The following is a 16,302-nucleotide window of genomic DNA, read 5'->3' on the forward strand; positions in this document are numbered from 1 at the left end:
TCATGCAGCACAGACATTACCAATCAAACTAATCTTTCAAAGAGTTATGATTTTTATTTTTAGCTGTGCATGCTTTGCCTGAGTGTATATGTGTGAAACCACTGTGTGCACTGCAGGTGCCTGTTGATCAGAAGAGGGTGTGGGATCCCTTAGATATAGAGCTATGAATGGCTATGGGCCACTTGTGGGCACCAAACCCAGGTCTCTTCAAGAGCAACTAGTGCTGTGAACTGCAGAGCCATCTCTCCAGCCCCACCCGAGGAGATGGTAAAGGGTGAGATGCGAACACCCTCCTATGCCCGGGTGACAGATAAGATGAAGTCTAGGAGTTGGAGCTCTCTCTGCCACCTGGGCATGTGTTGCACTCAGCAGCCTTGATCACATGGCCCTCCTTCGGTCTTTCAGAGGAACAGCTGGGCTCTTCCACAGGCTGTCCACTCAGGTTCCCTTTCTTCTGCAACTCCCTTCTGCCTAGAAATCTACTTTAACCTTTAGTGTTCTAACTTTCTATACTATTACCCAAGATGTCCTCTTCACCCTAAACTGAAGGCAGAAAATCATCGATTTCCTATCATTCCTGGCAAGTTTACATCAGAACTAACTCATCACTCATCCTCCTCTTCAACAGCTTTTTACGGTGGACTCTTTCATCCTCCTCAACTGTTCTCACCATTCTTAGTCAACTTCGGAGATGACCAACTCAACCAATGCACCCTGTAGGTCATGCAAAGAGTGAAGAATAAATTCCTCCAACAGGAAAAGCAGTCTAAGATACACTCTGTGAACATATTGTCCAACCCACCTTGGCAATGCTGCTTCTCGGGCTGGCAAATTGGTTGTCTTAGCTCAACTTCAAGTGATTAACAGTAGATGCCTGGTGATAGGAACTGTAAAGCCTCACTTCACTTTGGGGAAGATTCTGTGATCCATTAGTTATGCCTGTCATGGGCAAGGTCATCAGCATGGGCACACCTTCTTAACTTTATTTTTGAAAAATAGTATTGCATATGCATATGTGGGGGAGTGGTACTGTGTGTTTTGAGATAAGAGGACAACTTTTTTGGAGCTGTCTGTCTGCTTCCACCTTCATGTGAGTTCCTGGGATTAACGCAAGTTATGACACTTGTGAAACAAGCTTTATCCACCGAGCAATCTCTCCTGCACGTGGATATATCTTCTAGGATCTGTATTTGTGAAATGTGAGTTTTATGCTGCTAAGATCATTTTCATTGTCTAATAAAAATCAACTAATATTTCAAGATGGACTTCAATTATTCTCCTCTATCATATATGCCTTGAAATTTCCCATTCACATTGGGCAAGTGACTTCCTGGGCTCTTGCAATGCTATATATATATATATATATATATATATATATATATATATATACATACATATATATATATATATATATATATATATATATATATATATACATACATATATATCTTTGTGCTTTATTATAACTTTTTATTTTAGTATTATTGCTCTGGCTGTGTGTGAGTCATGGTACCCATGTGGTTGGAGGACAACTTTTCGAGTTCATTCTTTCTTCCAGCCATGGGTTTTAGGTATTAGACATGGTTCGTTAGCCGGGAACAACAGATGCTCTCCCTGCTGAGCCTTCTCACTTAGCCCTATAGTATGTTTTTAATATACTATATATTTTTATATATATATAAATATATATATACTTATATATATACTATACTATATAGTTATAATATACTATATAGTTTTTATATAGTATGTTGTGAAAATATTACTCTGAAGTTTCTTGAGTTGAAAGGAAAACCATATACAATGGCTATTGGCTTAGCACAGTGCTGCACACGTTTTGGAGCTCCGTGAGTTCTTTGAGCATGCTGGTATAGCATGAGGACAGTGAGACCCACTCACCGAGCAGCTGGTTGGCAGAGGAAGTGGTGAGGTTAAACTGCTGTTCCAGGTACTTGCCGAGGAAGGCAGCAAAGCCGGCCACCACAGCAATCTCCATACAAGCAGCCAGGACGATGCAGGTGAACACAGGGTTTGAGAGCAGGTGCTTGGTGACCTTGGGAATCACTGTGAAGAGGAACAGAAAGCAAGATCAAGGTCATCCATGTTGAATGTCCACTTAAGACTTTTAGATTCCTCCTTGAAGCATTGTTCCTGTTTCTTTAAACAACACCTTGCAGAGCATCCGGAGGGGGTAGTGGAGGTCTCTGTTCAGAATCTATATTCTGTAGGTATTTGCGACTGGAAACTCTGGCTTCTAAACCACAACAAAATCCCACAAATTAAGCCATTTTCTACTAAAACCAGCTGTTTTACCTTGCTTCTGTATCACAACCTCAGGGGTTAAAGTCAAAGAACTTTTAAACAATTACAAGAACTTTTCATCCCTCACTCCACAACAAAAGGAAATCATTTTGGGATTGTAATTTCCAAAATGGAAACTATAACATATATATTGTACATTTTATACATGAAATATTTAAGCATATGTTGATGTGCCCACTATATGATCACTGTTTAAAACTATGCTCTGTTTGTATACTGGAAGAATATGCTTGGTGAAACTCTTGTTCTTTTTCATAGTAGGTATGAGCTAATCAAGCCCTCCCCTCCTCTCTTTGGTCAGTTCTGCACAGCTGGAGCATCCTAAGGGTGTCTGAGTCATCAACCTTGATTTGATAACTTGCTACATAGTAACCAGCGGGATCAATCTAAATTTTTTTATAAGGAGTCTGGAATTATAGTCTGGTCCCTGGGATTTTGGCATATGTCATACTAGTTTGTCTCCAGGATGCCCTACCCTCCTTCCCTATATCCCCTGTTTGCCTCTCAGCTGCATCCATGTCTTATGCTAGGACTTCTTAGTCTACTGTAATGTTCTTCTCTTAAACTTTTTACAAGTTCCTTCCTCCCAGGAGGCCTTTCGTCATTATCCACCCTAGCCCTGAAGAGGCTCCCAGACAGGGTTCTTAGGGATCCAGGACAGTTAGCTTTTGGCATACACACTCTGAAGCTTATGGACCATGTTACATCTCAACAGGGCCCAACAATAGTGTGTGGAGGTTGCATGATCTTGTCTTGTTTATTGGGTTTTATTTTTCCTTACAGTTTGGTTTCATAAGCCACAGACACTTCTTCTTACATTTGGCGCTTTTAAGAATTGGGAGATTTGATTTTGTACTTTGAAAATAAGGACATTGCTTAGGAATCCAGCAACTAGAATTCTTACCACATGCTCTTCAACTGACTCTCCTCAGTTAGGCTGTGGTGACAAATCCCAGATGGTTCTAGAACAGTCCTGCCTCTTCAGGATTGACATCTTTACTTGATTGTGTGTGTGTGTGTGTGTGTGTGTGTGTGTGTGTGTGTGTGTTTGTGTGTGTGATGTGCAGGCACATGTGTGCCAAGGCATGTGTATGGAGGTCAGGGGTCAACCTTGGGTGTCAGTCTTCAAGACAGTCACCTCCTCATTGTGTTACTACCACATATGGCAGGCTAGCTGTTCTGCAGAGCTGCTGGGAATCCTGACTCTACCTCCCATCTTCATGACGTTAGACACTTGTCCCTTTCATCCAGCTTTTATGTACGTTCTGAGGATTGAAATTCGGGGCCTTATAATTACAGGGAAAACACTTTTACTCACTGAAACATCTCCTTAGTCCTTATACCTCTATTTGTTTTGGTGTCTCTGTTGGACACCAAAATCTATATATGTTCACATCTGTTACATAGAACAGTATACTGCTTGTCTGTAACTCACACCCATGGATCTTAAGGCATCTCTAGACTGCTTACATCAAGTACAAGGCGAATGTTATCCAAGTAGCTGCTAGAGAACACTGTGTAAGGAGATCATGACAAGGGAGAAATGTGTGCTCCTTCAGTACAGACACAGTTTTCTGGACTGCGTTCCAATCAGCGGTTCCTTAGCTCTGTGGATGTAGAACTTACACAGATGGAAGCCAGTGGTATTTGCAAAATAATTAACCAAATATAGCTGATTCATCAACTGCCCTGGTTTAAGACAAGTAAACTGGTTTCAAGTAGTTTGAAGACAAGTCTTAAGTAAATCATAAATCATTTTCTATAAATAGCGAAGATGAAGGCAAAATGTAGGTTACTACAAACATTGTCCAAGTGGTGTGCTTGTGATTAGACTTGGGGCTGGCTGGGAATGTAGCTCCGTTGGGAGGGTGGCTTGCCTAGTATGCACATAGCCTTGGGTTTGATCTCCAAGTCTGCACAAAACAGGTGTGGCCCATGCTGGTTACCCCAGCCCTTGAGAGGTAGCAGCAGGAGGACCTAGAGTTTAAGATTATCCTCATCTATGCAATGTGCTTGGGGGCCACCCTGAGGTACACCAGATCCTGTCTCAAAAAGGAGGGGGGTCATATTTTACTATACTCATATTACTAACAAAAACAAGGAACAGTCACAGGGTATACTTGTTTCTGTGCACATGGAAAAGATCAGACACAGAGATTAAGTATTAGAAAAACCCACTAAGTGCCTATGGCCACATAAAATAAACAGGTGGGCTGACAACCTAACCCTGCACTCCAAGGTGATGAATTAGCCAGCTGTCCTAAAGAAGAGAGATAATTATACTGGCACAATTGCATCTCCTAGGAGACGAAACCTCCAAATGGCCCATCTAATTAGAATAAAATAATAATAGGAGACACATAAGTTTTTAATAACGCTAACAGACAAGCACCATGCATCAAAATGACAGAACAATAGGCCAGGGACTGGCAGATATACAAAACTTAAAATTTATCATCTCTGGGAAAGATATCCAGTTTCCAAAGTGAGACTCTCCAGAGAGGAGTTGGACTTTAAGGGTTTAGTTACAGCACTGGGCTGAACCAGAGGACTAGAAGCTCAGGATTACTGGGAGCTAAGTCATAGCTCCGATGTCCAAGGGGATTTAGACAATACCCAGAGATGGGGGCTGATTGACATGTGTTTCTAAGGCTTTAGGAAGGCAGCTTTAGGGTTAACTGAAAGCACGAACACACACACACACACAATTAAAGCTGAAACTTTACAAAGGGTATGAACAAAGATAGTAAACAAACAACAGCTTCAGGTCCTCTCACTTCACGCCCGGTGCACTGTGCTCAGAGCTTCCAGGTCTTTATGGGCATGCCGCTTGTATACTTTACAGGGCTTTTAAACATTTATGGCAATCTGACTTTTTAGAAGTATCATTTCAAATAAATGCCTAGGAGTGTTTGCTTTTAAAATCTCTGTTTAAATGTTACGAAACTTTCCTCTGTTAAATCCATATTGTTTTTAAGTATTGAACAAATACCCGGAGAACTGTTGGCTCTGCAGTGTTTGAAAATGTAGCTTAACCAATATGGAAAATGAACACAACAGCCACCAACAGGGGGTGACCTGTTCTTCACAGTCAAAGGTGTCTTGGGTGTGAAGAATCCATCATGGTCAATCACTGTTGATGAGCCAAGGCAAATTTGAGATAGTGTGTGTGTGCCAAGCATGAGGCTATTCTGTACCCAGGAGAAGGTTCTGGTGAGTTATAGCCACACACTGCCAAGAGAACAGTATGGACCACACCATGCGATCAGTCATAGGACATACTTGAAATGGGTGTGTATGAACGGCAAAGTGCTGGCTGCTGTTGTGCAGTGGCAAACACAGCTGCTACGTATTTACTATGCTCTTTCAGAATGACAGCACCTAGATTCTGGAAGCACTGGGGCAGGGTTGGGACCGTCCAGATAGCATGCTCTTACTCCGAGCTTCATTTCCTCAGCTGGAACGCAGTATCTGCTGAGTGATACTCCACGCAACAGCCAAGTTTATCTGCCTCCAAAATGACACTGATGATGATTTGGGGCAATTGCCACATCTCTTTGGCCCTCAGTAGAGCCGTAACTCTTCATCACAATCTTCCTGATCTGTTTGGGGGGAAGTAGGGCCCTCGCTCCATGGAGGCTGCTTCAGTTAATGGAACATTTCCGTACTTCTGCAAGCTTTTAATTATTCTGGAGTTCATTCTGTTATGCAGGAAAGGTTCTTTGTTAAGACAGGAGTCTTCCTGCTTGTCTTAATGCCTAATGACTAATTTCTCCTTGAATGAGATGTTAAAAATCATTAAGTTCAAGAACCGTTGGGCTGAAGGAAGGACTGGGACACCTTATTTTTGTGACCCTTTTCCCTTTGTAGCCAACTTGATTGGCTTCCAGAAATGGCAGCATCCTCCCACATTCTTCCTCCCACCTGAGATTTTATTGCAATAACTTGTAGCTATCAAAAGCAGACTCCATTTTTACAGGTTCAGCCCACCTTTAATACCCCTGCTTGGAAATGAGGCCTTAATTAGCTTGACTATAAGGCTGCCTTAGTGCTTCAAGTGAATTGCAAAACCATAAAACCCCACCTTTCCAGGAGGGGAGTATCCCAGACAAACAGAGACTGGTGAACCAGGGCCATAACAGGCCACTGAACATCTGCATCCCCCACTAGCCATTTAATCCTCTTTACTGATGTAGCCTTAATACTGGAGCCGGCTGGAAGGGATCATGCAGTTCTACCAACAGGGTAGGGGGACCTTTTCAGCTCTCTCTAGGAGCCAGCTGCTGTCACCAGGAGGATGGTACTAGACTAGAAACAGAGCAGGGGAGCTGGCTTTATGGAAAGCGGGCTGCATACTGTGAGCCTTCAGATGACATTCCTACACAGAGGATTGTTGTTCACTGTGGGTCCCTTAGGAGGGGAAAGAAGGATTTGGGGACTATTGTCATCAGAACATCCTTTCTGTGCCAAATGCCATCCTAAGGATTCACCATCAACTCACAGACACATAATACAACCCTTCTAAGGGCGCTCGCGTGCGCGCGCGCACGCACACACACACACACACACACACACACACACACACACACACACACACAAAACCCCAAAGAACAAAAATTAAAAAATAACCACAATGTTGGAACCATTGAAATCCTCCATTTACAAATGAAAAAATGGAAGCAGAGAATGGTTCCACAATGAGAGAGCCATTTTGCAGGGACTCCAGCCAAAGCAAAAGCCAGCACAGCATACACTTGTGACAAGTGTGTTGTTCTTTCCTGAATTCTGTGACCTACAATTTTTATCATGAAGATTACGAAAGCAGGCTGGACCTGCCAATCAGAAATGCAGCTTCACTTTCTCAAATAACAATAATGAAAATGCCCATTGCACCTGGGAGTCCTAGCTACCGTTCTATTGCTATATTAAGACACCATGACCAAAGCAACTAATAGGAGACAAAGGTTATTGGGGGCTTACAGTTTCAGAGAGTTGAGTCCATGACCATTATGGAGGAGGGCATAGTGGAATGTAGGCAGGAAGGCACAGCAATGGGACAGCAGAGAGCTCACATCTTGAGACACAACCATGGGGGGGGGGGAGAGTGAAAGGGAGAGAAAGAGACAGAGACAGACAGAGACAGACAGAAAGACAGAGACAGACGGCTGACTGGTATTGGCTTTTAAAACCTCAAAACCCACCCCCAACCACATACTCATTAATCCTTCCTGAACAATGCCATCAACTGTGAATCAAGTATTCAAATATGCCACCTCACTAGGTGTATGCAGTGGACCTGGGACTTAGTCCAAGAATTTTTGAGGAGAGGAGCTAAGAGAGGAAAAAGAAACAACAACAAAAGAGCTCAAGGGTTGAAGGAAGAAGAAAAGTTTTGCTGAGGAAAACTGTGTAAAGTCAAGTCAGGGATCATGCTCTAAAGAGACAGGAGCTGTAGATTTCAATTTTGGATTCAAGACTTAGCAAGTCTGTGACTCATTCCTACCCATCTGGGAAGATCAAGAGAGACCCAAGATCAAGAAGCAAACCAAGACGAACAGGCAGACGTTAGACAAAGTGAGAGATCTCTGGTGTTTGTACAGTGTGCCCTGGAGTCACCAGGCTTGTTTTGGTGACTCATCTCTGTGAGTGGACAACTGAGTTCTTATGAGTATTATGCTGACTTCTTGAGAGTCATCATGGGAGCAATAGGGCTTCCTAAGTAGAGGCACCTCCTCTAAAGACCCAATCAACAGGTCAGTGTAGAAGTCGATATCCTAACTTACTACCCTTCCAGGCCATGGAGGAGCCCCAACAGTGGTTATCATGGGCCTCCATAGAGACCCGGGTGACTTATCACCCGGAGAATTATATTTTAGTCCTTCTGCTGAATTTGGTCTCTTGCTTCTTTTGTTAAGACTTGTTGTCATGCCACTGCTCCTCCTGTCAGAAAAGGAAGACAAGGCCTGCATGTACATCAGATACCACCATAGCCATCTCTGTCAGACTTCCACCCTGGACAGAGCACTGCACTGCGGACTTGGCATCCATCATGGTGGCAGGGAGGTTTAGCACCAGTGCTTCTGACACAGGGCACCAAGAGCCTTTAAACTCCACCTTGCACAGGAATGTAAAGCTGAACACTGAGGGAGGGTATACACGAACCCATGTAAGCCTCAACTCAAGAATCCAAATTCTGAACCTTCAGGCCAACATGGAGATTCGAAACCATGGGGGGGGGGGTGCTTTTCTAAAGGCCCAGTCAACTCAAAGCATTTCACAACAGGTAGGATCCAGAGAAAAGCGGGGAGTAGAAAGAGCTGAGCAGATAATCAGAAATCACCATAGCAGGATGGATGGTTGGAAGGAAGGAAGAAGGAGAGAAATGGGAAGATACTGTGATGGAGGTTCTGGAGTGATTCCAAGATCAGGGGAAAGATGGAACATCATGACGTAGCTGTCTCCCAGCTGGTCCTTCATGTGCCCAAACCGGAGCTGCCATTACAAACAACAGAGCTTAGCCAACTAGCTTTCCCAGATGAAGAGCTGCTTGAGAACAGGGTTCAGCAGACAAGGGCAGCATGTCCCAGGAGAGTATATGTCTAATAAATACAGGGGGACAGGGAAGGTTAAGAAATCCAGTAACAAAATGACTGCACTAGTTACAAAGGCTTGGAGAAGAACTGTTGCAGACTTTTCAGAGTCAAAGGCAAACTTAGGAACAAACTCACTCCTAGTGAAATTCCACAGGCTCACATCTCTGGTGAAAATGGGGCAATTAACTAAGTCAAGGCAAATAATGCCATGGCTCTGGGGTCAGAAATCCAGAATGCTTGTCTTTTCTTCCGTCCACTGACAATTTTGGAGTTGTCTGGACCATCCCCTTGGTTGAGAGTGGAAGAAAGCTCAGGTGCAAGAGGAACCTTATAGTGACCAAGAATCTTCTGGAAGAAAGCTCTTCTCACACACTGGTCTCAGACTAGGCAGCCGCTGGTGGCAGCTGTGGGCCTATTGTGTTCTCACCAGTACAGCTGAAGCTGGTTCCTAGTCTCTGCCCCGACCACTCCCATTTCCTGCTTGCAGGAAGTACCTCCTAGGTGTCTTGCCCTTAGAAGGGACCAGGCACAAGAGAGGTGCTTTCTTTCTTTGTAAGGAGACCAGTGTGGCCTGCGTGAGCAAACAGGGAAGCCATCAACTCAAAGCAATCACTTAGAATGGAAGCTGAGTGTGAGAACTGGTGTGCATCAGCGCTGGAGTCCCAGCCAAGAACTGATTGATCCCCCTGATTCCTTTGGGACCACCGGGAGGGTCTAAGAGAGGAGTGGAAAGACCACTCACATTTAAGGCAAGAACAGAATGAGGCTCAGGCTGCAACACCACACGCTGGTGTCATCCAGGATGTGGATGGCCTGGGAAGCACAGGCTGACCCAGAGGAAGGATGCTCAGAAGCAGCAGGAACTGCTTCTTGAGACCCACCAGTTGCATCTTTCTGAGGCAAAGGCAGCAGAGAGAAAATGGTTTAGGCAGCAACCAGTCTTGTCAGCAAACAGGTGCCCCTACTTCACGCCTGTGTCTAAAAGCTTCCTTTGTGAAAATGTTCCCGGTCCTGGTGCCACACAGGGCTTGCTGTCCCCAGTTTTTCTGGAAGTGCAAACACCCACCATGTGAGAATTCATTCCTGGAAAGTCTACAAAGACAGAAGGCAACATTTCGGTAGAGCAGGTTGAGGGACAGCCCACCTCAAAGCCCAGCCCAGTCAGCTACGTCCTACCATGCTTGCTTTCAGCAGGCCCCTCGTGATAGTCAGATCACTGTGGGGACCCATCCAGTCCTAGCTTATTTGCCACAGAGTCTCCCGGCACTTCAATTTATAACAAGTCTGACTACAGGGAAGTGGGGGAGGCACAGCTGTGTCCTGTCAGCCCTTCGTGGGGACCCAGCAAGGGTCCTTTTCTCTGGTACTCATGTCCAGTTAGCAATTTACTTAGAAAGACGTCAGGGGCTTCCAGACATCACCGTGCCTGAGCCTCTCCTTCTCCAGCTCTGGGAGCACAATTTCCCATAGGGTGGATCCGAAGCGGTATTTCAAGACACCATACAGGTGGGGAGGCTGGGCTTTATAAAACAGAGTCCAGACACTTTTCTTTGAAGGTCAATGCTTTGATGATTTATTCATAATGCAACCAGGACTTCTGGGCCGTTTTGGAGAGCAGACACTCCGCTGCACACGGGACTGTCCTTACCCATCCTCTACCACAATCGCATATTACAAACTAGATGCCTGTCTCCTAACCACACTGAGAACCTCTGCCTGCTCTTTCAGGGCAATTTCATTGTGACTCCCCACCCCCATCCTTCCAGATAGCCTCCACGGCCCTTAAATGCATCCCTTTGAACTTCCTGGGGTCCTCTTCATCTCGTACCCTGGATTCTTGCAGCATCTGCCAACGATGGTCCCATGCAGCATATTTCTCAAACATGCAGCTGGGAGAAATCTAGATTAAGATGAGGTTATCCAGCCTTCCTTGGAGCAGGCCTGCTCAGAGCTGTTAACATGCTGACAGAAAGCAGGAGCCTCCAAGAGGAAGCGGATGGCTGTTAGGAAAGTGCTTGCTGTGCTAGTCACAAGGACTTGGACTTGAGTTCCATTCCTAGCATCCGCGAAAAAAGACCTGGTACCACGCGACACATGTGTGCTGATGAGTTTTATGTCAACTCAACACGAGCAAGTTATCTGAAAGGAGTGAGCACCAGTTGAGCAAGGACAGCTGTAAGATACAACTCGAAGGCATTTTCTTAAGGAGTGATAAATGGGGGAGGGCCCAGCCCATTGTGGGTGGGGCCATCCCTGGGCTGGTGGTCCTGGAATCTATAAGAAGGCAGGCTGAGCAAACCATGGAAGCACAAGCCAGTTAGCAGCTCCCTTCGCTGGACTCTGCATCTGTCCCTGCCTCCAGGACCCTGCCCTAGAATTTCTGTCCTGTCTTCCTTCAGTAGATGAACAGTGATATGGAAGTATAAGCCCAAATAAACCTCATCCTCCTCAACTTGCTTTCGTTCATGGTGTTCGTCACAGCAATAGTAACCCTAATTAAGGTAGCAACAAACAGAACTCTCCCTGTGTCTTGCTGGCTAGTCAGTCTAAATAAATCTGCCAGTCCCAGGCTAGAGAAAGGCCCATCTGAGAAAACAAGAAGCAAAAAACAAACAGCAACATAAACCCTGGATGCCTCTACAGGAATGACACATGACGGTGAACTCTGGCCTCTACATATATGTGTATATATGTGCATTCCTATCTGCAAACATATATGAACTTGCCCTCCCCCCACTTCAAATTCTGAGAAGATCATAAACAGGCTTCTACTTGTTTGAATAGCCACTACTTTCCTTCCTGGTGGGGTTGATCAGTTTTACAGATCCTCCTCTGGGAAATGCTGTCTTCTAGTTATTTCCTTTCCTTATTCAATCAACAAACATTCTGACTTGCCAACCGTGCCTGGCCTCATGCTGGGTGCCCTCTCATGTTTGTCTCACTGGCCTTGCTGAAACTTCAGAGGAGGGCAGCACATTTAGAGACATGTTCCTGACTGCTGGTCCCAGCAGGCTTTCCATGATTAAAAACACTATAAACCCAGGGGCCAGCCTGGTCCCTGAGGAATCATAACCAAGTTCCTATGACACAGCAGGGTGTGGGCACAGCCTGGCTCAAGACATTTGGGAAGGCAGACTGCTTCTTTCACCATGGAAGCAGGAATGTAGATTTTACACCGTATCCACAGGATGAGAGAAGTCAGCTCTAGAGACAAATTGTATAATAGATAGCATCCAGCAGGAAGCATGAACCTGCTCAGACTCTCAGGCTCCTCACAAACACACTTGAATGTGATATAGGCTCCCTAATAAGAAAAATGTAGCCAAATTCAACCGCTGAGCTGAAAAGGAATGAAAGAAGTCAGGACAGGAGCCGGGTCCAGCAGACCCTTCCTGACACAGGTGGGTCACTTGTGGGCTTGTGGTAGCACATGGTCACATGTGGCTCTTGTTGCATTGCTCACAGGTGGGCCATGTGGAAGCCTGGCTGGGTTGGAGAGGGTCTGGCCAGGATGCTTCAGAAGAACAGAGTCGAACTGGACGTGGTAGTGCTCCTTCCATGATCCTCTTTCTTCTACCCTTAGTACAGAAGGTAGTACTAGGTGCTAACAAAGATGGTAGTGTCTCTGCCTTCATGGGGTACAGAGGAAGGGATGCTTCCCCCATAAAAAAGTGACATAAGGCTATGCCAGAGGAAGCCAGGAAGCTGTGTTTCAGAAGAGAAAGGGAGCTGATGTCCAAGACCCAATGTGAATTTCAGAAAAGGGCACAGGAAGGAGGAAGTGGGCGGGGAACTAGGGAATGTTTGTAAGGAGAGTAGGAGACATGGTAGAACAAGGTAGGTGTGGGAGGAAGTCAGAGGGGCCTCAGCAGGGCTTTGCCAATGTCCCTTTAAGCAGCAGGTGGCAACATGATCAGGTGTTGTATCAGTTACTTTTCTAGTCGCTGTGACAAAGCACATGACTGTGACTGAGTGCCTTAAAGGAGGAAGGGTAGTGCTGTCCCTCAGTCTGAGAGCCGCCTTTGTAGCCTTGGGAAAGAGCTACACTAGGCATGGGAGGCAACCGGTTGATCATATTGTTTCCATAGTGAGCAAGCAGGCAGGATAAAGCTTTTGATTTAGTCTGGTTCTGAGATCCTGGGATGGAACTGACTACATTCAAGGTGGGCCTTCCTTGCTGGAGCATCCTTCGCTCACCGGAGACCTGTTTTGGTGATGATGGTGAGTTTAGGTCAGGGAGCGTCTCTGGGCAAACCAGTGACTACAAAGCAGAGCTTTAGCAGAGAAGGACTGAAGGACACTGATGCAGGCACGGCTGGACGGTGCTGGGCCAGGGTGAGGTATCAAGGCAGAGCTTGCTCCCCTCACAGTGAGGCTCCACTCGAGGAAGTACACAGGGCTCAGCAGTCCTTGCAAGGACATCGAGAGGCTACTTGTCTGTCAGGGTGAAGGGCTGAGACAGGAGTGCTCAGCCTCTCACTGCCCCCTCAGAGATCCAAGTCTGAACTTGCCCCGAGCATTTGGAGCCTGGATACAGGCAGCTACACCGATCCCAGCGAGTCAGTGCCTGCCAGTGCCTGCAAGAAGCAGAGCTTCTCCCCCTTGCAGCTGCAGCCCCTTTGAAGACACACTGTTTGAAAGGACATCTGTGCTGCCTCAGGAGATGATGGTTTTAGTACATTTTGCAGAAAGGTCACTTAGCACCTGGTGATGGTATTTGTTTTTCAGGAGAGTCTATTCAGCCAGAGAGAGACAGCTTCATGTCAAACTTAAGGAGACAGCCATTGTTTTTCTTCATGGTGATTCCAATGTCCTTTTCTTTCCACCTCTAAGTTTTATTTCCATATCTTTAAAGCAGTATTAATGGCTCATAAGGCTGGAGATTCCATGGGATATAGGTAAGAACAAACATTTTTTGTTGATGTTTTTGGTGGTGGTGGTGGTGTGTGTCTGTGTGTGTGTGTGTGTGTGTGTGTGTGTGTGTGTGTGTGTGTGTGTTTTGTACCTCAGTAGAGGCCAGAAATTGATGCTGAGTGTCTTCCTCTATTGCTTTCTGCCTTATCTTTTGAGATAGTCTTTCAGTCCATCTGGAACTTGCTGATTCAGCTAGATTAGCTTATCAGCCAGAGACCTGTGAATCTTCCTGTTTCCGCTTCCTGACTACATGTGTGTGCCACCATGTCTGGCTTTTTATGTAGATGCTGGAGATCTGAACTCAGGTCCCAAGACTTGTGCAGCAAACCCTTTAATGGGTCATGCTACCAGGCGCTGTGTGTGTGTGTGTGTGTGTGTGTGTGTGTGTGTCTGCATGTGTGTGTGTATGTGTGTGTTCATTTGTTACTTCATTCATTAACATGTCACCACTTTCATGTCAGGCACTGTCGTGCACTGCAAATGAACAGTTGAAAGAGTTTGGGAGTAGATGGAGATTACCGTCCTGAGTGGACCAGACTACAGTGTAATGTAGTAGTAGGGACGTTGCAGAGGCAAAGAGAATGCTAGATACCCAAGCACACTATAGCTGACAGCCCAACAGTGAACCAAAGGGAAAAAGGATATCCCAGGCAGAAAAAAGAACAAAGCGGGCATATTACTGATGTATTGTACAAACTGTGCAAAGCCAGCAAATGAAGGGGGACAGATCACTTCACTAGAAACCCAGATTCTTCAACGCAAGCTACCCAGGTGACCAAGGAGATCACTTACAATGAAATACAAAACTATAGAAGTAACCTTGAAATCAGTAACAGAAAGCACTGCACACATCTCTATGAGAACATGCCTGTGCATATCACAAAACTGGGTATGAGACTTAACATGCAAACAATAATGACACTGAGTGTTTATTTTATAAACATGACTGATTGGCACTTAGTTTTAATTTAAAAATTACATTTATTCATTTACGTGTGTTGTGTGTATATCTGTGACTCTGTGTGTGTTTGTGTGCACATGTACACATCCATAGGTCAGAGGACAAGTTGTTGAAATCGGTTCTTTTTGTGTACCATGTGAGTTTTGGGGATCAAACTCAAGCAGTCAGGTTCAGCATCAAGCATCTTTATCCAATGAGTTACCTTGAGGTCTCTGGATTATTTATTACTGTCCCATTGACCCATTCTTCCCTTTAGGTATCTTTCATTAAATTTTCCACACATACACACTGTGCAGCTACATGCCAGGGTCATGACAGGTGCCAATATATAACCCGTTGGCATGAAAGGGGAAGAATGAAGCATTACTAGGCATTAGGATGACGGTGATGGTGAAAGTACCTCTAGTGTAGGCTCATCAGAGGGATCTCAGAGCCAAGACTGAAAAAAGGGAAGAGATTTGGTGACATGCTATGATTTAAAATTGTGACCAGGTTTGGCAGCCTTTCACATGAGGGTGACACTGTGGCTTAATAACCCAAGTGTTCATTTGTCTGTGGTATGCTTTATGAAAATTTCATGTGACAGTCGCTACAAGTTGGGAACTTCCATCCTTTTCTGAAACCAAGATCCCATGCTTCCCATCCCTCATCTTCTACAGAGTTACAAGCTCACCCAGTGGCTGGCTTTGTTGGCAATAGACTTTCTAAGCCCTTGAAAATGGACCACATACCCAACTCCCATGATACCATAACATACGTGCTCTGTGTATGGCAATAAACAGCAATACCAGCAGTTGTTTTAAACATGGAACCAGACCCTCTATGCTAAAGCCAAGTGGAGTTAAACGTCAGATCCAAGCATCACAAGGGGGAAGTATCTGAGCTGAACTGGATCCCAGGATGTCCCACTCAAGACGGGCCACCCCATATCACTCTTAGAGACCTGGGAACACTGTATGGTGGGGTTGAAGGGCTGCTTCAGGTGGAGTTTCTCAGCATAGCTTGGCACCCAAATAGACTGTGGGAGAAGGAAATCCTTTGAAAGCTCCAAAGAGATGAGTGAGAAAACTGCTCCTGAGATTCCAAGAGGCGTGCACTCCCCATATTTATATGACAGTGTTCCATTCTGCTTGTTTGTGCTCATGAACATGCCTGGGACCGCCAGGGTTTCCGAGAGGTGGTTGCGTGTGCATGGGCGTGTGAGGGAGAGAGAGACAGAGACACAGAGAGACAGAGAACCGGAGTTAGAGTTAGCGCGGGAACATCAGCAGCACTGAAGGTTCGTTTGGTGAATGTGTTCCTGTGGCAGAAACATTCAGCTCATGGGGGAAGATGAAGGATGTCACTGTACAGTCAATACCACTTTAGACTGGGTCCTTCCCTGTGGCCAGCACCTAGAAAAGTTCTTTATTAGCACAATAGCTCATGTCACTGGACTCCGGCTCGCGCAGAAGTCCTCAGGACACAGCTTTCTTGCCCTGCTGGGATACTCTCTACCCTAGTCCATTAGTA

At 45.4% G+C, this 16,302-nt stretch overlaps 1 protein-coding gene across 1 annotated transcript in view; it reads right to left on the minus strand.

The window, feature by feature from the left end:
* The window catches only part of SLCO3A1 (solute carrier organic anion transporter family member 3A1), a gene marked incomplete at its 5' end in the record, with an annotated part of 222,531 nt that overhangs the window by 46,639 nt on the left and 159,590 nt on the right, over positions 1 to 16,302 (minus strand). Inside the window, one exon of the mRNA XM_080914454.1 lies at positions 1,900 to 2,064. Within this exon, the coding sequence (XP_080770580.1) occupies positions 1,900 to 2,064 (165 nt within the window). The remainder of the gene's footprint in view (positions 1 to 1,899; positions 2,065 to 16,302) is intronic.

This window comes from Micromys minutus (assembly GCF_963924665.1).
Source record: "Micromys minutus genome assembly, chromosome: 3".
Taxonomy (NCBI): Eukaryota; Metazoa; Chordata; class Mammalia; order Rodentia; family Muridae; genus Micromys; species Micromys minutus.